The sequence below is a fragment of the Rhinoraja longicauda genome, chromosome 5 (genome assembly GCF_053455715.1).
Source record: "Rhinoraja longicauda isolate Sanriku21f chromosome 5, sRhiLon1.1, whole genome shotgun sequence".
NCBI classification, from domain to species: Eukaryota; Metazoa; Chordata; class Chondrichthyes; order Rajiformes; family Arhynchobatidae; genus Rhinoraja; species Rhinoraja longicauda.
Window position 1 is genome coordinate 53,651,181 of NC_135957.1, and position 22,729 is coordinate 53,673,909.

Here is a 22,729-nt window from a genome sequence, read left to right on the forward strand (position 1 = left end):
GGTTCACTAGGTTAATTCCCGGAATGGCGGGACTGTCGTATGTTGAAGGACTGGATCGACTAGGCTTGTATACACTGGAATTTAGAAGGATGAGAGGAGATCTTATTGAAACATAAGATTATTAAGGGATTCGACACGTTAGACGCAGGAAACATGTTCCCAATGTTGGGGGAGTCCAGAACCAGGGGCCACAGTTTAAGAATAAGGGGTAGGCAATGAGGAAAAACCTTTTCAGTCAGAGAGTTGTAAATCTGTGGAATTCTCTGCCTCAGAAGGCAGTGGAGGCCAATTCTCTGGATGCTTTCAAGAGAGAGCTAGATAGAGCTCTTAAAGATAGCAGAGTCAGGAGGTATGGGGAGAAGGCAGGAATGGGGTACTGATTGAGAATGATCAGCCATGATCACATTGAATGGTGGTGCTGGCTCGAAGGGCTGAATGGCCTACTCCTGCACCTATTGTCTATTGTCTAAACCTGCCACAGCAGATTCAGTATAACCCAGCTCTGGTTTAAAATCTAAAGATTCCCAATGTGACAGTCAGCGTTAATTTTAACAGGGGTTTTACTCGGATCTGATCAATGGCAGCCAAGACAGCGGATGCAGAAACTCTTCTCCGATCATGTACTCCAAAGGCAGAATACCAGCTGAGGCTGAATATGCAGAAAAAACGAGTAGAGATGCAGGATAGTATCAATGTGAAGGAGGTAGGAGATACTTCCCTGCCAACCAGCAGATTCAGTCAAATAAAAATGATTTGATAAAATAGGCAAAGCACTTAACTTAACTGGAGATGTCACATCCTCAAATATTGTCAGGATGTGCATGAATTTCAACTGTTGGCCAAGCTTGGGCTCCCTGCTCTTAAATTAGTTTTAAATTACTATCACCTCACTAGCCAGCAACATTGAACAGCAAGGGCAAGCAAGCACTTTTTTCCTCTGCTAATTTTTAGACTGATTATTTGTTGTCCAAAAGAGTAATGTACAGCCCAAAAAGACCTGAGAGCTGGCACAAAACAGTGATCTCTGCCCTTCTATATAATCTGTGTTCTGGAAGATGTGCGGCAAACTCATGGCACTGGAAAGATACCACTATTGTTGGCTCTATAATATCCTCCAAATTCAATTCAATGAAAGGATAAGCAAAACAATGTTAGTGTCCTCCCCCAGGTGAACATCCCAATGTTAAGGCCCTTAATTATACTCAGTTGTCTACATCGAGCAGTCCACATCGCTTGCATACACATCAACTTCTGACACAATATTCCCAACTCTGTAAAGGGCAAAGTTTTCCAGATGAACTGGGGAAACGATTCAGTAGTACACAAGGCCACCGTGGGAAAAAAAGCAACAAACTCCTGTGAATCTCTGGCCCAAAATCCCTGTCGAGGAGGAACATTCAGATGAGGCTCCATGTACATGGCAGGAGTGCACCATCTGCCTCATGCATACCATCAGGTACCTCCTGCCTCATCCGTAGGAGTGTATACGATTTCCCCACAGTCTTCATCAGCAATTTCAGGACCCATAAAACTGGAGTGGAAGCACATCATCCTTGAACCTACGTTTAAAAATCCAATAGGTTTGGTGCAACCCCACTATTTCCTAATCCAATTAAAAGCAGAAGTACAGAAACAAGACTAGCACGGCTGATGTAATAAAAATGTAAAGAAATGTCTTAATGAATGTCATAATTAAAACAATGTCAATTAGTGGGATTTTTGAATGCAAAAGCTCTGAAACGACATTTGCTAAGTTTCAGAACCAGTTAGAACCAAAATGCCATTGGCCATTTTATAAAGAGATTGTATTAGATTTGACGCAAATGTTATTTGCCAGTTTTTCTCAGTGCTATATAAATTGGTTGTAAAAAAATTAAAAGATTGCTGATGCAGAAGATCTGAAATAGAAACAGAAAGTGAGAAAAGTACTCAACAGGTCAGGTCACAGATTTGGAATGAATATTACAAAACACTTCAGAGCCAGGATTTTGGTCAAAACTGGGAAAGAAAGAAAAACAAGTTTTATCAGGTCTACCCTCAACCTTAGGCGTTCTGGCGAAAACAATCCCAAGATTATCCAACCTCTCCTTGTAGCTAATTGAGGCAGCATTCCAGTAAACCTCCACTCCCTTCCCGTAATGGGGCAGAAAACAAACTAAAGATTCTTGCCACATCTTCGCAACTTGAATGATATACTGTTACTAAATAATCAGCGCTATTGTCAGGTTTAAAAAAAAATTCCAACTGTTAAGTTTTATCTTTATCTTCCAGATGGAAAATTCCTAACGCAGCGTCAGAACAGAATTGGAGCACAGCCAGTTTTTTTTCACCATTTCAAACAGATCTAAAAAGGCTGAAACAAGCAAAGTAATTCAGCCAGCAAAAGCCCCAAAATGTTTCTACTTAAAAGCCAAAAGAATTGGAAGAAATTAGTAAAACAGGCGGCAAGATAAAATAACAAGTTTATATTTTGACCTGAATATTGGCTTGCTCATTGATTGAAAATCGACCATTAGAAATCTGAGCACCACATTAGTTTCAATACAGAGAATCTGCATTTATATCGAGTTCCCCAAAGTTCCTCCAGAACAAAGTCAATTGTGGGAGAAAATTAAGTAATTAATCTCTCTTTTTCTTTACACATTATTTCATCTTTCTTCCAACAGAGGCCTTTCATCTCATCAAATTTATGCTCGGCTTCAGATTAATCCTATCAATTTCATTTTCCAATTGCTACCTTGAAACTCATTCTCTCCCATCAAACTTCACTCCCAAACTCTCCTGCCATCCACCTATATAAGAGGCAATTTACAGTGGCTAATCAACATAGCATGACTGGAGAAAACCAGAGTACACAGGGAAACGCATGCAATCACAGGGAATACTCCCCACAGCCCACTTTCATCTGGGGATCCTACCAAGGTCCCAGAAGTGCAAATCGGCAAAGCTAATCTCTGTGCTATGCGTGGCATCAGGGATTATGCTGGGGTTTCCAGTGACCACATCAACACTCGCAGTAGGGTAAACCCATGTGATGTGCTTTATTTACAGAGGCAAGAAAGGCCAGGATCGCATGGGGGCAGTCAGGGCGCATGTGCAGCGGTGCAGGCAATCTCAGGTTTCTCCCTGCAGTTCACGCTTTACTCGAGAGGAGGCGCTGGCAGTCTTATCCTGGTGGCAGCGTTGATGCTTGAAGAGAGGGTGCTGGCAGTCTCTGGATTATCCTGGCGGCTCAGTCTTTGTCTCTGTGTAACCGCAGTCCCTCATAGTCTATGGGCAGGAAGAGACATTGGCATCTCAGGCTTGCCCCGGCCACTCAAATCTCAATAAAAACACTGACAGTCTAGGGCTTCTTCCCGCCAGTGGTCTTAGGTTTGTCCCAGAAGCTCGCTAGCAGGGAGTTACCCCACTTTCTCTCCTTTCCTCTCTCTCTTCTTTCTTCCTCCTTCTTTGCTTTCTTTCTCCTCTTCTGCTTCTTCGCTCACTCTCTTCCTCCTCTCCTCTGGCTGGACAGCTTGGGTTTTATAAGGAGTAGACGGACGAGTTTCAGATGGCCAATCGAATGCCAGCTAATTGGACTCAGCCGTTACCATTGATTTTGGGGCTTGGCTTCTCCTGACCTGTCAGCCAGTGAAAGGAGTCAGAGTGGCATTCAAGGGAGGGGGCACTGCCACATATGTTGAACAAAAATCTTGCTGCTTAGTGGGGCTGACTGCAGGATGAATGTCAGTTGATACACCAAGCCAAATTCCTCCCATTCTTCTAAAACTTAAACGGATCCTATACAGTGAACACGCGCAGCCATCTTAACTTGCTAAATTCCACAATGACAGTGTCAAATGAATCAGCCTAAATTAAATGTTGAAATTCCATGTATACTTTGGAATCAAAAACTGCCAGATTTGGGAAACTTGAATGTTTTGGGCTCAGCAAATAGTGGTTTAAGCAACACATTTACCCTGTCATCTGTAAACAGTTGAAGCTTTGAGAAGAAGCTTTTTTTCCACAAAAAAAACTATGACTATTAAAACGTCTGGTGATGGTAACAAATGTGACAGGGACCAATATAACTTTTAATTTGCAAATAGTTTTCAAAACTGAAGCAAAAATAGAAAAAGACTGGTGGGGAAGAAAGGACATTTAGTCCTATAATTATTTACAATGTTCATCATGGGTTAAGAGGCTTAAGACCTTAAAGCCCATAATCCTTAGTGACATCTGGATGATGGATCACTTAGAGGAACACATCAAGGTTAATGTAGAGGATTCTATACAATCTTTTCGATGAGAGATTAGTCAGCATTTTGTGACAGTGTGGGTTTCTCCACTTGCTAGTTTCCTTCCACAAGCTAAAGCCATACAATGCGAGATTAACTAGCCAACATAAATTAGACATAGTCATAGTGAATGAGCAGAAACCGACAGGGAAGCAGAAGAGAATATGGGATAAATAAAATGGGATTCGTAGAGGATTGATGTAAATGGATGCTTGATGGTTGGTGTAGACTCGAAGGGCCAGTTTTCACGCTGAATGACTGCAGTCACATTTTCAGGGTTTGGAGAATTTTCTCACCCTTTCCAACATTTCTCCCAGATATATAACAGACCATTTAGTAAATATCAAATTGTACTTAAGTGTCAAAGTGGCTGTTGTATTTCCTGCATTGCAAAAGTGGTGGAATGGAAGTTGATTCAGATCAGCCTAGTGAAAATCATCAGTTTTCTCCCACTCAAACTACTTAGATACAGTGCCCTTCATAATGCTTGGGACAAAGACCCATCATTTATTTATTTGCGTCTACTCCTCAATTTGAGATTTGTAATAGAAAAAAATCACATGTGGTTAAAGCGCAGATTGTCAGATTTTAAAGGCCATTTTTATACATTTTGATTTCACCATGTAGAAATTACAGCAGTGTTTATACATAGTCCCCCCATTTCAGGGCACTATAATGTTTGGGACACAGCAATGTTATGTAAATGAAAGTAGTCATGTTTAGTATTTTGTTGCATATCTTTTGCATGCAATGACTGCTTGAAGTCTGCGATTCATGCTTTGATCTTGGGCATTTCCTTCTCTCCTCCATAATTTGCTCTTGCCATCACTCTGATAGAAGTTAATCTTTGTCCACAAGACCTTTTTCCAGAACTATGGTTGTTCTTTTAAGTACTTCTTGGCAAACTGTAACCTGGCCATCCTATTTTTGCGGCTAACCAGTGGCTTGTATCTTGCAGTGCAGCCTCTGTATTTCTGTTTATGAAGTATTTTTTTAGATTTTTTTAGATTTAGAGATACAGCGCGGAAACAGGCCCTTCGGCCCACCGGGTCCGCGCCGCCCAGTGATCCCCGCACATTAACACTATCCTACACACACTAGGGACTATGTTTTTTACATTTGCCCAGCCAATTAACCTACATACTCTGTATGTCTTTGGAGTGTGGGAGGAAACCGAAGATCTCGGAGAAAACCCACGCAGGTCACGGGGAGAACGTACAAACTCCGTACAGACGGCGCCCGTAGTCAGGATCGAACCCGAGTCTCCGGCGCTGCATGCGCTGTCAGGCAGCAATTCTACCTCCGCGCCACCGTGCAGCCCGTCTATGTCCCTGCGGACATTGATAAATCCACACCTGACTCCTGAAGAGTGTTTCTGTTCTGCCGGACAGGTGTTTGGGGATTTTTCTTTATTATAGAGAGAATTCTTCTGTCATCAGCTATGGAGGTCTTCCTCGGCCTGCCAGTCCCTTTGCGATTAGTAAGCTCACCAGTGCTTTCTTTCTTCTAAACAGTTGATTTTGGTAAGCCTAAGGTTTGGCTGATGTCTCTAACAGTTGTATTCTTGTTTCTCAGTCTCATAATGGCTTCTTTGACTTTCATTGGCACAACTTTGGTCCTCATGTAAATAAACAGCAATAAAAATTTCCAAAGGTGACGGAAAGACAGGAGGAAAGACCAGATACTGAGAGCGCTTATACCTGCATTAAGGAGGCAATTAAACACACGTGAGCAATTACCAACGCCTATGAAGCCATGTGTCCCAAACATTATGGTGCCCTGAAATGGGAGAAACGATGTATAAACACAGCTGTAATTTCTACATGGTGAAACCAAAATGTATAAAAATGGCCTTTATTAAAATCTGACAATGTGCACTTTAACCACATGTGATTTTTCCTTTTACAAATCTCAAATTGTGGAGTACAGAGGCAAATAAATAAAGGATGAGTCTTTGCCCCAAACATTATGGAGGGCACTGTACATTTAGAAAAACTCTTGTCAGCTGCAGTCACTCACCAACTACAACATCAGCAACATGGAAACGAAATAATTTCCACTGGAAAATGTTTTTTTCATATCAAACCTCATGAAGTTTTTTTTTCCAGCTTCAGATGAATACATTGTGATAATGATCTACATGTACTCTACCCTACATGTACAATAGCTACTGACATTTGGGGAGTTTTTTTAAATTTGTTTGTGACTATAAAACAAAAACAAAAAACAGGGACCTATCCATCATACTGCACCTTGAATGAGTCAAAGGAAAATTATAATCCCAAATAATAGGGCTATTTTTTTAAATATCCAAATTTAAAAAATGTTTTAACTAAACATAATAAGTCATAAAGAGAACTAAAAGGAGGTATTAGATGAACAAAACCAAGAAAGAAGTGTAAAATGAAAATAGATGCAAAAGGCTGGAGTAACTGGGTCAGCGGCTCTGGAAAAAAAGAATAGGTGACGTTTGGGGTCGAGACCTTCAGACTGAGTCAGGGGAAAGGGAAACAAGAGATATTCCGTCAGGATAGTTTGTCTGTTTGTTTCTATGTTAATTGTTTTTGTAAAGCGCTTTGAGCATGCGATAAGGCGCTATATAAAATAAATGAATTATTATTATTATTATTATTATTGATAGTGATATTGAGAGATACAGAACAAATGAATGAAGTTTGAATATGCAACATATTAATGATGAGAAAGGAAACAGGCCATTATTAGCTGTGTGGGCCAGGAGAAAACGAGTTACAGACTGGGCAGCTTACAACCCAGTGGTTTGAATATTGATTTCTTTGACTTGCATCCCCTCTCTCTCCATCTCTCCCCACCCTAGTAGTTGTACTATTAAGTGTGGTGTCTCTTCCTTCCACTTACTTTTCTTTTCTGAACTCTTTAATGCTGTCTTCCTTTACATTTTGCTTCATTTCCATAACTGATTTGATATTAAATGTGCCTACAATAATTCAAAATCTTTAACAATCCTCAAATCGCATTGGTTTAAGGACTGTTGGTCATACTTTATGGAACCCAAGAGCAAATATGCTTTGAGCGGAAGGGTTGTAGGAAACACCTAACCAGGCAAACCATGACTTGTCCTTCTCTCGTAAATTCCAGACTGGTAGGTTCATCCAACCTGATCAGACAGAGATGAATTTGTCACACGAGACTGTACCAACTTGTTAATCCAAGATAGATTATTTTGTTTCTCCAGGCTATCAAATCAAAATGATATTGAATACATTAAGTGTAAGAAAATAACTGCAGATGCTGGTACAAATCGAAGGTATTTATTTCACAAAATGCTGGAATAACACAGCAGGTCAGGCAGCATCTCAGGAGAGAAGGAATGGGTGACGTTTTGGGTCTGAAGAAGGGTCTCGACCCAAAACATCACCCATTCCTTCTCTCCTGAGATGCTGCCTGACCTGCTGAGTTACTCCAGCATTTTGTGAAGTGAATTGAATACATTAACCTTCCTTCTCTCTAATTAAATCATTAATTATGTGATTTTGCTCTCCTCCTACATTCAAATTATTTGGTAATAGTCCTGTTGATCCCAATTGCTGCAAACTCGAGATTCTAACAATGGAGTATCCGCATTTATTGTTCTTTAAAACAAAAATCTGTAGATAATATTTTATTTGATCGTGATAGAGGCGGGGGAGAAATTTCAGCAACTTGCTCAAGAATTTGCTGCATTGTACTAGAAATTGAACTCAATAAGAGCGGAGACAGCAAAATAGAGTTGAAGTTGCTAAACAAAACACTTTGGAATTATATCATTCAATGCACAAATGTAATATGAATAACACATGACAGCAAGCTTGGACTTGCTCTCCTTTCAAAAGTAAAAGTCTCCCATTTTGGATGCCCTCCAAGCTCTGTTAACTTCTCAAACTCATCACATCAACTGCATTTACTTTTTATATAGCAACTGTTGATTTATTTTATTGCCTTGCTTCATCTTATGAGATTGCCTGTGCAACTCTAAAACCTTATCAGGTTTCTGCTCAAAATCAAACTTAATATTAAACTTACACCACTGTTGCATGAGATTAGATACCCACTAGAGAATTTATATTACTTATTCCTACAGTGGAAAACCAGTTTCATGGATATGCACATTGGCTCAAGGGGACTTCCAATTCTCCGCTTTCATTATTGACATTTTAACCACAAATAAAGCTGGAAACTGCTATCAGTAACTTCACCGTGTACCCAACTTACTAAAAGGCCAGCATGCAGGTAAAGCATGTGATTGAGGTGTTTTTTTTCCCAGAGTGGCGAATGAGTTGAGATTTCAAAAAACCATACTATATTTTTCAAAGGGTAGACAGGCTAAATGCAGGGAGGATGTTTCCGCTCACTTGTAAATCTAGGAGCAGGGGTTACAGTTCCAGAATCGGCAGTAAACCATTGGGAACTGAGAAGAGGAGAAATTTCACTCAGCAGATGGTGAATCTTTACTTCCAAAAGGGGTATGAAGACTGATACATTGTGGCCATTCACAACAAATATTAATAGATTAGGCAAACAGGACATATGTAGATCTAAGTTAGATCAGTTATGATCTTAATGAATGGTGGAGCAAACCTGAAGACTCAGATGTCCTACTCCAGCTACTTCTTATGCTTTCATGATCTATAATTTGAAATTACTTCAAAGAATGTCAACTGGGTATAACCATAATCCTTCAGGATTTGCAGATATTGCACAAGTGTTAAAATTATATAATATAACTTACCTCCCAACTTTTAGTAACTGGATCACTGAAGAAATTGTCGATCACTTCCAGTTCATCCTTTTTCACCACCATAAAACCCTGATCTTTCGCATCTTTCCCATATACTTCAGGTGACCATTGAACAAAGAATGCATAGAGGTGGTCTACCCTGGATTGCAGAATAAAATGGGTGGCAGAGAGAATAAGGAAGAAAGTGTTAATGAAGGTTACAATAAAGATCAACATTGTTAACCTTTAAATGCTTTTTAAGTCAAGTCAAGTCAAATTTATTTGTCACATACACATACACGATGTGCAGTGAAATGAAAGTGGCAATGCCTGCGGGTTGTGCACAAAAAGAATTACAGTTACAGCATATAAATAAAGTTAATAAGTTACTATTAGTGTCGACAAAAATTTAGTCTCTGGGGTTATAAAAGTTGACAGTCCTGATGGCCTGTGGGAATTGTCCCTAGTTTAACTTTTTAGTTAAATGTTTAAATGTTTTTCTGATTGCTCTGACTTCTGAGAAACCAAAAACAAAATTATACTCATGTTACATGTTGCACACTGGCTACACTCACAAGCATGTTTAGATCTGTTCTGTGAAGCAGTTACAACAAGGGCTCCCAAAAACATGTACGGTTAAGCATCACCCCACATAGAAATATCAGACACAGACGTTATTAGATATTAGGGTTCATAAGCATTTGTCAAAAATGAAGGGTTTAATCTAACTAAAATAGTGAGGGAAAAATACTTTGTCAAAAAAGGAAACTTTTAAAATATCAAAATTAGCAGTATTAGAAAACATTTGTTCGCACAAAGCAAATAAATGCTCACTACATTTAAAGCTAATTTTTCTTTCAAATACAAGCATCACGCTTCCACATAAATATGTAACTATAATGTACAACGTATAATGTACAAACTATAAAGATAAAAGTGAACTAATCAATAGTATGATTCAATTTCATGGCGCAGCCTCGTACGTTCTCATCCAAATCATTGATATAGATTGCAAAGAGTAATGGGCCCAGCACCAAACCCGGAGGGCAGCACGGTGGTGTAGCGGTAGAGTTGCTGCCTTACAGCGTCAGAGACCCGGGTTCGATCCTGACTAAGGGTGCTTGTCTGTATGGAGTTATACATTCTCCCTGTGACCTGCGTGGGTTTTCTCTGAGATTTCCTCCCACTCTCCAGACGTCCAGGTTTGTAAGTTAATTATCTAGGTATAAATTGAAATTGTCCCTAGTGTGGGTAGAATGGTATTAGTGTGCAGGGATCGCTGGTCAGTGCGTACTCAGTGGGCCGAAGGGCCTGTTTCCATGCTGTATCCCTAAAACTAAATACTAAAACTGAGACACATTACGTCATAAACCTCCAGTCCGAAGAACAGCCTTCCACCATCACCCTCTGTTTCCTTCCATGAAGCCAATTTTCTATCCATTCAACTATCTCTCCTTGGATCCCGTGATCTAACCTTCCAGAGCAGCCTACAAAGCGGAACTTTGTCAAATGCCATTGCTGAAATCCATATATATTTCTGCAACTCTGCACTCATCAACCTTTTTGGTCACATCTTCAAAAAATAAAGATTCATGAGACACGACCTCCCACATACAGACACGACTTCTCACCGCCCATATGCGTGACTGAATACCATCGATATGGAAAATATTTTCAAACCTTAAATGTAACCATTTTGAAAACATCCTATCCTGAGAAAATACTGCCCCCTACCCTACATTAGTAGGTATACTTTTCGATTTGCTGGTCAGAGTAACAGACAAAAACCAAGACTGCAAATTTCTCCTGCAGTGCTTTCTCTAGATGTGAATCCAACTTGTACTAAAGTGCTTATCTTTGGCTTCAGTCTGTTTCGGACTATTTTAAGCAGAACCAAAGTTAAGTGACTGCTGATGCAAGTTTTGATAACTGGCACCTTAAACAAACTACCCTTTTATCTAAAAAACTATATGGGTTTTGCCCAATGCAATGGGCAAAATGTCCTTTTCCCCATTATGCTGTATGCCACTGTCTGGTTTACTATTTTCAATATTTTTGCAGATTTATTGTCCAGGCCGTTTTCTTTTCCATTTTTATATTATTTATCATTAGGCTGTGGACTCACTAGCTGGGCAAGCATTTACTATCTGTCCCTAATTGTCCTCAACTGAGGATACAATTAAGAATCAACCAAACCATTTCTTTTGGATATTCTGCCAAAGTTTTGCACAAATAACAAAGTCTGCACAAAGATGATGAGATAAAGAATAGAAATTGATGCGCATAGACCAAAGTCATGCTGACAACAGCCAGTAGCTGGTTCTTCACTGGACTCTGGCATTGGGAATACAGTGCCCTCCATAATGTTTGGGACAAAGACCCATCATTTATTTATTTGCCTCTGTACTCTACAATTCAAGATTTGTAATAGAAAACAAATCACATGTGGTTAAAGTGCACATTGTCAGATTTTAATAAAAGCCATTTTTATACATTTTGATTCACCATGCAGAAATTACAGCAGTGTTTATACATAGTCCCCCCATTTCAGGGCACCATGTTTGGGACACACCAATGTCATGTAAATGAAAGTAGTCATGTTTAGTTGCATATCCTTTGCTTGCAATGACTGCTTGAAGTCTGTGATTCATGGACCACCAGTTGTTGGGTGTCTTCTCTGGTGATGCTCTGCCAGGCCTGTATTGCAGCCATCTTGAGCTTATGCTTGCTTTGGGGGCTAGTCCGCTTCAGTTTCCTCTTCAGCATATTAAAAGGCATGCTCAATTAGGTTCAGATCAGGTGATTGACTTGGCCACTCAAGAATTGACCATTTTTTAGCTTTGAAAAACTGCTTTGTTGCTTTAGCAGTATGTTTGGGATCATTGTCTTGCTGTAGAATGAACCGCCGGCCAATGTTTTGAGGCATTTGTTTGAACTTGAGCAGATAGGATGTGTCTATACACTTCAGAATTCATTATGCTACCATCATCAGCAGTTGTATCATCAATGAAGATAAGTGAGTCAGTACCTTTAGCAGCCATACACGCCCAGGCCATAACACCCCCACCACCGTGTTTCACAGATGAGGTAGTATGCTTTGGATCTTGGGCAGTTTCTTCTCTCCACCATACTTTGCTCTTTTCATCATTCTGATATAAGTTGATCTTCATCTCATCTGTCCACAAGACCTATTTCCAGAACTGTGGTTGCTCTTTTAAGTATTTTTTGACAAACTGTAACCTGGCCATCCTATTTTTGCGGCTAACCAGTAGATTGCATCTTGCAGTGTAGCCTCTGTATTTCTGTTCATGAAGTCTTCTGTGGACAGTGGTCATTGACAACTCCACACCTGACTCCTGAAGAGTGTTTTTGATCTGTTGGACAGGTGTTTGGGGATTTTTCTATATTATAGAGAATTCTTCTGTCATCAGCTGTGCAGGTCTTCCTTGGCCTGCCAGTCCCTTTGCGATTAGTAAGTTCACCAGTGCTCTCTTTCTTCTAAATGATGTTCCAAACAGTTGATTTTGGTAAGCCTAAGGTTTGGCTGATGTCTCTAACAGTTTTATTCTTGTTTCTCAGTCTCATAATGGCTTCTTTGACTTTCATTGGCACAACTTTGATCCTCATGTTGATAAACAGAATAAAAGTTTCCAAAGGTGATGGAAAGACTGGAGGAAAGACTGGGTGCTGAGAGCTCTCTTATAGCTGCATTAAGGAGGCATTTAAACACACCTGAGCAATTACAAACACCTGTGAAGCCATGTGTCCCAAACATTATGGTGCCCTGAAATGGGGGGGGGGGAGACGACGACTATGTGTAAACACAGCTGTAATTTTTACATGGTGAAACAAAAATGTATAAAAATGGCCTTTATTAAAATCTGACTGTGCACTTTAACCACGTGTTTTCTATTACAAATCTCAAATTGTGGAGTACAGAGGCAAATAAATGATGGGTCTTTGTCCCAAACATTATGGAGGGCACTGTAGCTTGCAGCAAACATCATAACAGACACTACAAGAGAGAAAGCAGTACAAGCTAAAGATTATGTAGAACAGCAGGAACGTCATAATGAAATCACATTTCCAGCTGCATCAAGCTGTTATCCTTCTATGGCTGAGTGATCTGGATATTAAAGCTCCCAAAAAGTGAGTTGAGACTTTCAAAATTCTTATTCAGAAATGTCTACACATACCCTTACACTGCACAAACTAGACTGCGATAGATAGCAGGTCAAAAATATGAATTATGTCAGAAGGTAAAGAAATCTAGGACGAGACCCAGTTCTCCCACTTTTCATTTCAACATCGGCAGGCAGCCAAGCAGCTCAAATACTATAGATTATTTAATGACAGTAATTAGTTACCTTTTTTATAAATTTGTGGTCATTCAGTTTTAATCCACCCAATGCAGGGTTATGTATCTTTACACCAATTTGTGGGATAGGTGGTGCAAGAGTGTACATTTCAGGCCCAACTACCCACCAAAATTTCAAAATTCAAGATTTCAAGATCAATTTATTGTCACATGTACAAATTAAGGTCCAGTGAAATTTGAATTACCATACAGCCATACTAAGTAAAAAGTAACAAGACACACAGCCACATAAAATAAAATTTAACATAAACATCCACTACAGCAGATTCCACATTCCTCACAGTGATGGAAGGTAATAAAGTTCAATCATCTTCCTCTTTGTTTACCCGTGGTCAGGGCTGTTGAACCATCCGCAGTCGCCGCTGCCGACTGTCCGAAGCCCTCGCGTTGGGATGATCAAAACTCCTCGGGACGGTTGAAACACTCTGTGGCATGGAGCTCCCGAGGGCCTCTTCTTACCAGATTCTCGAAGTCCACAGGCCCCGCGGTTGGAGCTCTCCACAGTCGAACCTCAGCAAAGGATTGCAAGCTCCAATGTTAAAGTCCACGCCGGGCCGGTCTCCAGGAAAGGCCACCAACGCCTCGATGTTAGGCCACAGTGGGGACGGAGATACGATACGGAGAAAAAAATCGCATCTCCGTCGAGGTAAGAGATTGAAAAAGTTTCCCCCAATTCTTCCTTCCCCCCTTACCCCCCACATAAAACAAACCAAGAAACACTAAAACATACTTTTAATACATACTTAAAATAACAAAAACAGTAGAAAGGACAGAGAGACTGCTGGCGAGGCAGCCAGTGTTGGTGGCGCCATCCAGTGGAGTCATCTCCCCAAGATCTCTCCCATCACTTCCACCCCACCCCAACCACTTACTATCTCCCTAAAGATTTTAGTCTTCTGAAGCAGGCTACCCAACAGAAAGACCTGTCAATCAGGTAAGAGGAAACCTGACGTGGAAATAGACTTTTGCAGGTCACTTCTCTGATAACCTCACTGTTCTATATTTCCCCAACCTAGCAATAGCTCCCATTCCCTCCCAACACACCACAAAACCCAAATATGCATGAAGGTTCAAATGCAATCTCTGCAATATAAATCTCAAAAAATACATTTCCATTGGAGAACACAACCCAACTGTTGGAATTGTTTTAGAATGTTCATCTTAAGTCACTGATACAAAAACTAGCTTCTAATCAATATTCCATTTATCCTGAAAACTCAAATATGATTTAGTATTTTTACTTAGAGATGGCTTTCTGCATTGAAATATATTTACAAATGTTTCAATTTCCACTAGGTCCTGATGGGGAATGTCACTGCACTCGTAATGCAATGACAAAAGCCACAGTCAAATAATGTCCTGTCCAGGTTTTGCTGATTCAGTATTTTTCAGATCAACACACCATGTCACTTTTATAATTCCATTTAGTTAACAGATTAATAATCATCATGTTCAAGTGTCAGTGTTACTTTTGTAATTCTTATAAAATTGCATTCCCTTTCAGTAAATTTAAGCCAGGGGACAATATATGGTCATGTTACAGAACCATGGAGCATTTCAATTTTTGAAATAAATTTGTTGAGAAGGATATTAACTAATCCCAAATCCCAATGTTAGTTCCTGCAGTCCAATGTGCAACCAATATCAGACCTTGCCCAAATATCACATTTTCAATACAAATGTACAAACCTTTAAACTGCCTTTATGTTTGAGATAGGTTAACGTATTATAAAAGACCACACCAGAGAAAAGGAGCACATCCAGTTGGTATGTCACAGGTTACATGGAAAAAGAACAAAAACAGATCCAGTTCCATCCAGGTTGCTAACATGCTCACAATTGTGGCATTCACCATTGTGACAGTGCACTATAGTTGAATTAGTCCATTCTGTGAGTGTGCTAAAGATTCAGATGTCGTAATTACTGTCTTTTGGTGAGGTATGTTCCTTCACCTAAAAGCTGTGAATGTTGAGCGAACAGCTGGAATTAAAATTGATTCTGCCAGTTGGCTGATAGCATAAGGAGACTGCCTTATCCACACTCTTCAATATTTAAAAAAAATACCAGGCAGTTGGAGATGTGTACATTTTGGTTACTTGGTCCAATATAAGCCAGCTGCAATAAAAATGTTTTGGCTGCTGTATTTCATAGTTAATTATCTGATGGCGGTGTGAATGTGTTTTATCAATAAAAAAATAATCAAATCCCTCGGCAATCTTTTCAATCAATAGAAAATTAAATAACAAACATTTAAAATATCAGAACTTTTGTTTAAATGCAAATTTATAAATGCAAATTTATTCTGAGAAGATAATACTTACTCTCTAACACTGTAACCAAGGCCCATTTTAAGTTCCAGTGAAGTTGTAATTTATATGAACACAGAATCAAGCCGCGACAGTTTTCGTACAGCCACACCAAGCTTGAGTTCTGCAGTGAATTGTCCATCGAGCTACAACTTAGTTCAACCAGGTGAATCATTGAACTTCTGAATCTTTGCCAGTACAATCATATTTCATCATAGAACAGTGCAGACCATTAGAAGTTGCTTATTAATCAATGCAGTCTGCCAATGTTCAGAAGAACACAATCTTGATAAAACCACAATACTGATCTGATTTTAATCACCTACGTGGCTACTAAATCTGCTTTTTCATGTGCATTGCTCAAAATGTAATGTACAGTAAACCATTTCCAAGATTTCTCCCAACTTTATGCATAGAAACATTTATACAGCAAAGTAGCAAAAAAAGCTACAGAAATATCTGTTCCTTGCTATCATGGCATGTAGCAATTTAGTTTCACAATGCATTTTATTAATATATAAATTTATAAAGAACACCACGTTTAGATGCTAGTTTAGTGCTTGCTGCAGATACATTACAATGTCCCACACGGCCTTGAAAGACAAGAGATCTGAGAGATGCACCCATCTGAAACATTTTCCTACAATATCAGCAATGAACCACAAAAACCACTTCGACCCCTGACAATCTCAAAAACAACAAAAATGCAATCTTAATTTCCTTTCATAAAGTCCAACATATTTGTACTTCTTAGAACACAAGGATGCCATCGAAAAGGGATGCAAAAAACAGGCTGCTGGAGAAACTCAACAGATGAGGCAGCATATGTGGAGGCAAAGAGATTGTCGACCTTTCAGTCACGGCCCTGCATCAAGACTGATATTGTAAAGGGGAGATAGCGAGTGTAGAGGGCAGAGCGAGAGTGGTGAGGCAGGAGTTAGCTAGCAATAGGTGATCAATGTGAGGAAGAGTTGATGGGCGGATGGAGCCAGGCTGGGTAGGGAGAGTGGAGATGGTGACCAGAGACTGAGAGGTGATCAGCAGAGACAACAAAAGGTTGCAGATTATTGAATTTGATAAGAAAAGGCAGTGATGAGTTGAAGCAGGTAAGAGAGGGACGCAGGGCAAAAAGGGAACAGTGGTATGAGGGGAGGGAAGGATTAAGGCTTAATGGATAGTGTGTGGGTGATAGGTAGATGGAACCAGATTGTGGAAGGGAAATAAATTGGGAAACAGGGGCCAGGGAAAGAAGGGTGTATGCAAGAAGCCCTGAGTGGATCAGGAGGAGTAAGAGAAAGGAACAAAAGCGGTCGAGTTATTTGAAATTAGAAAATTCAATGTTCATGCCATGGGTTGTTTTAGCGAAGTGGAATACAAGATCATAAGGTTGTAAGGAATAGGAATAGAATTAGGCCATTCGGCCCATCAAGTCCACTCCGCCATTCAACCATGGCTGATCTATCTCTACCTCTTAGCTTCATTCTCCTGCCTTCTCCCCATAACCTCTGACACCTTTACTAATCACGAATCTATCTATCTCTGTCTTAACAATATCCACTGACTTAGCCTCCACAGCCTTCTGTGGCAAAGAATTTCACAGATTCACCACCCTCTGACTAAAGATGCAGTTCCTCCAGTGTTTATCTCAACACAAGCAGACTACGCCATTTGTATTCAGCACCAATACAATCAAACGCAACCAAAAGCCATTATTAACAATCACAGATGTACCTTAACTTATGCTTTGTAATTTTGGCTTCCAGTGGGAATTTAAGCAACCCAAACTATCCTTGGTATAAAATGTGGAAAATGCTGGAAAAAACAACAGGTCAGGCAGCATCAGTGGAAAGAGAAACAATTAAGATTTCAGATCTGGGGCCCTTCAAAAGAACTAGATCTGTGTAGTGTATTGCTAATGTTGTAAAGTCTGTGTAATGTTGTGTAATGTTGTATAATGTGGTCTCGGTGGCGCGAGCCACAGGGTGTTGCATGTCTCTAGTGCCCTGATATAAATCCAGATGCCACTGGCTAGCAATTTTTGCGAAAAAGGAAGCCGAGTGCATAAGCCTCCCCCTGCCAGTACATAACCTCTGCATCATTAATACTCTCGCAGTGCCTCCTCGTGGCAACACATGGTAACTGGGGCCACCTTCAATCACAGGCTAAACTGCGCAGGGATCTCTGGCAAACTCTGCCCCCCAGAGATGTGACGTGCAGGCCCACCAACGTATGGACACGTCCTGACATCCATCAACCAGGTCCCAACTGTGGGTTAAATAGCACCCCACTGCCTTGTGGGTAAGGCTCAGGAGAGCCAAAGGCACTGGAGCTGGAGTCCCTAAAGGCAGTCGGCTGATCCCTCGTGCGTCCGCCTTCCGGCAACGCCTGCAACCGAGTAGGCCCCAGACTCAGCAGCCACGCTGTTCCTCTGGAATCAGCCGATCAGGTCGAGAGGGGAATGTAGATGCTGGGCAAGTATATGTTCCCATTTACCTGCCCAGGCTCAGCGGCCAAATCAAATGGAGAGGACACTTCATACTTGCTGGGCACAGTGAGATGTAACCACAGATGAAAAATCCCCCTCTGCACGCAGGACAATGCCAAGCCGCACCATCATCTCTCACAGATGGACGGATGCCAGTACATTACATCTGAAGTATTAAAATCAGATTGAACCTTGATATTTGTACAGGGTGAGTGCACTGCCGATCAGGCATGTTTGATTTGCGTAAAGTCCTCTCTCAAATCAGACTTGATATCAGTAGAACTGAGTTAGTTTAGTGAAGCAATACTTTAGATTATTCAAGTTTTGGCACAAAATTGCATTATCTATTAAACAGATCCACTGAAAGACGTGGCAAATTTTATCTCAAACTTTTTTATAAAGTTTGCAAGATGAGCTACATTACACTTTTACAATTGTTGGCTAAATTTAACATAGAAACATAGAAAATAGGTGCACGAGTAGGCTATTCTGCCTTTCAAGCCAGCACCGACATTCAATATGCTCATGGCTGATCATCCAAAATCAGCACCCCGTTCCTGCTTTCTCCCCATATCCTTTGATTCCATTAGCCGTAAAAGCTATATCTAACTCTGTCTTGAAAACATCCAGTGAATTGGCCTCCACTGCCATCTGTGGCAGACAATTCCAGATTCACAACTTATGCTTTAAGCAAGCATAAATAAAGTTCCATACTGTTCAATTCAGTTAAACCTTTTCAAAGAGAGGGTCAAGAGAGTACCAAACATATTCCATCACCCCACCATATAGCCGGAACATGCTGTAAGGGAGACGCTTACCAGAAATAACAGGACACACAGGGTATCATTAATTTTATACAGATTCTTGTAATTATAACAATGTAATGAAATCCTCAATTCCTCCTCGGAACACCAGCTGGTGCCACCAGCAGTGGCTGCCTCGCCAACGTCTGTCTGTCCTTTCTTCTTTTTATTATTTTTTGTAAGTTAAAAGTATGTTTTAGTGTTCCTTGGTTTGTTTTTTAATGTGGGGGGTGGGGTGTTGGAGGAAACTTTTTTCAATCTCTTACCTCGACGGAGATGCGATTTTTTTCCGTATCGTAATTCCGTCTCCACTGCAGCCTAACATTGTGGAGTTGACGGCCTTTCCTGGAGACCGACGGATGCTCCAAGCCGTAGGAGTCTGCGGGACTTTAACATTGCGGAGCTTGCGATCCCTTTGCCAGGGATTGAAATTTCAATCGCGGGGCCTGTGGACTTTAACATTGTGAAGCTCCCGGTTTCTGGTAAGAAGAGGCCGACACGGAAACTCCAAACCGTGGAGAGAGTTTCAACCTCCCCGACGCGGGAATTTCAATCACCCCGACAGGGGCTTCGATCGTCGGCTGTGGGGGCTTTGATTGCCCCGACTGCGGATGGTTTGACTGCCCCGACCGTGGGGAACAAGAGGAAGATGATTGAACTTTATTGCTTTACGTCTGATTACAGAGACGTGGCTGCAGGAGGATCGGGCCTGGGAACTTAATATTCAGGGTTATACATCCTATAGAAAGGACAGGCAGGTGGGCAGAGGCAGTGGGGTAGCTCTGCTGGTGAGGGATGAAATTCAGTCCCTTGTGAGGGAAGACATAGGGACTGACGAGGTAGAGTCACTGTGGATTGAGTTGAGGAATTGTAACGGCAAGAAGACATTAATTGGTGTTATCTACAGACCCTCAAATAGTAGCCCGGATGCAGGGTGTAAGATGCAGCAGGAGTTAAAACTGGCATGTAAGAAAGGTAATGCCACTGTGGTGATGGGCGATTTCAATATGCAGGTAGACTGGGAAAATCAGGTTGGTTCTGGACCCCAAGAAAGAGAGTTTGTAGAGTGCCTCCGAGATGGATTCTTAAGGCAGCTTGTAATGGAGCCTACCAGAGAAAAGGCCATTCTGGATTTAGTGTTGTCCAATGAACCAGGTTTGATAAGAGAACTCGAAGTAAAAGAACCGCTTGGAGATTAGTTTTAATCTGCAATTTGAGAAGGAGAAGGTTAAATCGGAAGTGGCAGTGTTGCAGATGAACAAAGGGGACTATGAAGGCATGAGAGAGGAGCTGGCCAAGGTAGACTGGAAAGGGATCCTAGCAGGATTGACGGTGGAATAGCAATGGCAAGAATTTCTGAGCATAATCCAGAAGAAAACCAGCATCTGCAGTACCTTGTTTTTAAAGGGAAGAAAAACATGGGGCAACAACATACAGAATACCAATACAGCCAATCATATTCCCTACCATCAATAAATTGACCAACAGTGAAAAATCAGAGGGGCGTGGGGGAAGTTGTGTGAATAAGACAAACAGACATGCATGTATTTGACTCCTTTCATTTCTACTGCTCCTTACACGAAATCAGAAATCTCAAAATGTTTTACAGTCAATCAAGAATTTCTGAAGTGTTGCTTCTTGTTATACAAAAGATAAAACAACAAATTTCCACACAGCAAGCTTCCACAATTATCATTGTGACAATAATAAACTAATCAGTTTTAGTTTGTTGCTTTTTTCCGGAAGAGATTATGGTTAATCTTTCAGGAATATGTGACCAAATTTTTGAAATTGTACCATGAATCTCTCGTTCAATTGTGGCAGCAGATGGAAACCTCAACTGAATATCTCAACCAAAAGACTGATTTGGAGTTTGAACAATAAATTTGTAAATTTTAATAATTTTTGGATTTGTTCTGATAATTATGTCAAAATTTGTGATTCACATATACTGTACCACAGTGTCTACTATATTCTATTCCAATGACTAAGTGAATTGCTGACAAAATTAGAAAGAGAGCAACAGTGCTCAAGACACAACATATATGATTATTGGATCCTCAAATGCATATAGGCATAAAAATAATTGTTCATTCAATGCATTTATGCTCAGAGAGAATGCAGGGAACTTGACTGAATTGGTATTATTGAGCCTATTTTATGTTTTAAACATTTAAAGAAAAAAGGAATCTAACAATGAATTTCTTCAAAATGCTTGCTTGGAGAAATAAAAACAAGTCTCTTTCTTTTTATAAGAATATAACAGAGGTAAGGAGAGGCTCAAGCCTGCTTGTCATTCACCAAGTATGTGTAAGAAAGAACTGTAGATGCTAGTTTAAATCGAAGATAGACACAAAATGCTGGAGTAACTCAGCAGGACAGGCATCATCTCTGGAAAGAAGGAATGGGCAATGTTTCGGGCCGAGACCCTTCTTCAAACTGATGCCTGGGGAGTGGGCGGTACAGAGATAAAATGCAATCAAGACTGGTAGGAGAACTGGGAAGGGGGAGGGGATGGAGAGAGGGGAAAAGCAAGGGCTATTTGAAGTTAGAGAAGTCAATGTTCATACCGCTGGGGTGTAAGCTACCCAAACGAAATATGAGGTGTTGTTCCTCCAATTTGTGCTGGGCCTCACTCTGACAATGGAGGAGGCCCGGGACAGAAAGGTCAGTGTGGGAATAGGAAGGGGAGTTAAAGTGTTGAGCAACCGGGAGATCAGGTCGGTTCAGGCGGACTGAGTGGAGGTGTTCAGCGAAACGATCGCCGAGCCTGCGCTTGGTCTCGCCGATATACAGGAGTGGACCAGCTCTGTACCGCCCACTCCCCTGACATCAGTCTGAAGAAGGGTCTCGACCAAAAAAGGTTCCCCATTCCTTCTCTCCAGAGATGCTGCCTGTCCCGCTGAGTTACTCCAGCTTTTTGTGTCTATCTTCGGTTTAAACCAGCATCTGCAGTTCCTTCTTGTGCACTGGGAAATTATAGATTACTCAGGAGAATGTTATATTTTTCAATATTTTGGCTTGATCCCATACATATTAAAAATATCCTAACACATTGGTAATATTATTGAAAGATTATACATTTTGTGAGTAATAACATTTCTAACTCTGCAGGGAGAAACTTCTCATCACAATTCTAAATAGCTGATTTTTTTAAAACTATGATCACCAGTTCTAAACTCAAAAGCCAGAGGAAGTAATCTTCCCATTAAATCCTGTAAGAATCTTAAGTTTAAACAAGATCTCCTAAACCTTAGTCATGGCTTTACTCAGATCATCACTCAAATGCAAAATGTGTTACATAACATTGTGCAACTTTTCTATGTTCTTAGGTCTAGTTCAATTCTTAGATGGAACAAAGATAAAAAAAGAGGTCAACTACATTAGCAGGCTGTACAGCAATGAATTACACACAAAAAATCTTCAGAACTGTGTTAAAGTAACAGAGGGTAGACACAAAATGCAGGAGTAACTCAGCGGAACAGGCAGCATCTCTGGAGAGAAGAAATGGGTGACGTTTTGGGTTGAGACCTTTCCTCAGACATTCCTCTGTGTTAAAGTAACAGAAGTTGATGACCTACACATTTTATTTGAGCATCAAACTAGTAGAACGCAATAATTCACCTAGGTAACTTCAGGGTTCTGTTCCCAGAACTTTCTTTAAACCGGTTTCTCCAGAAGTCAGAAATATCCCTTTTCTATAGCTACTCATATCGTCTCGCTCTAGATAGATGAGCCATATTTC

At 40.6% G+C, this 22,729-nt stretch overlaps 1 protein-coding gene across 10 annotated transcripts in view; it reads right to left on the reverse strand.

The window, feature by feature from the left end:
• The window catches only part of LOC144593653 (nuclear receptor coactivator 7-like), a 98,004-nt gene that overhangs the window by 16,605 nt on the left and 58,670 nt on the right, over positions 1-22,729 (reverse strand). For 9 of the 10 annotated variants that reach the window (XM_078399564.1, XM_078399563.1, XM_078399566.1 and 6 more), the window contains one exon: positions 9,025-9,172. In XM_078399564.1, coding sequence (XP_078255690.1) covers positions 9,025-9,172 — 148 coding nt within the window. Of the gene's footprint in view, positions 1-9,024; positions 9,173-15,711; positions 15,851-22,729 lie in introns of those variants that run through there. The other variant, XM_078399573.1, reaches the window with a different exon arrangement.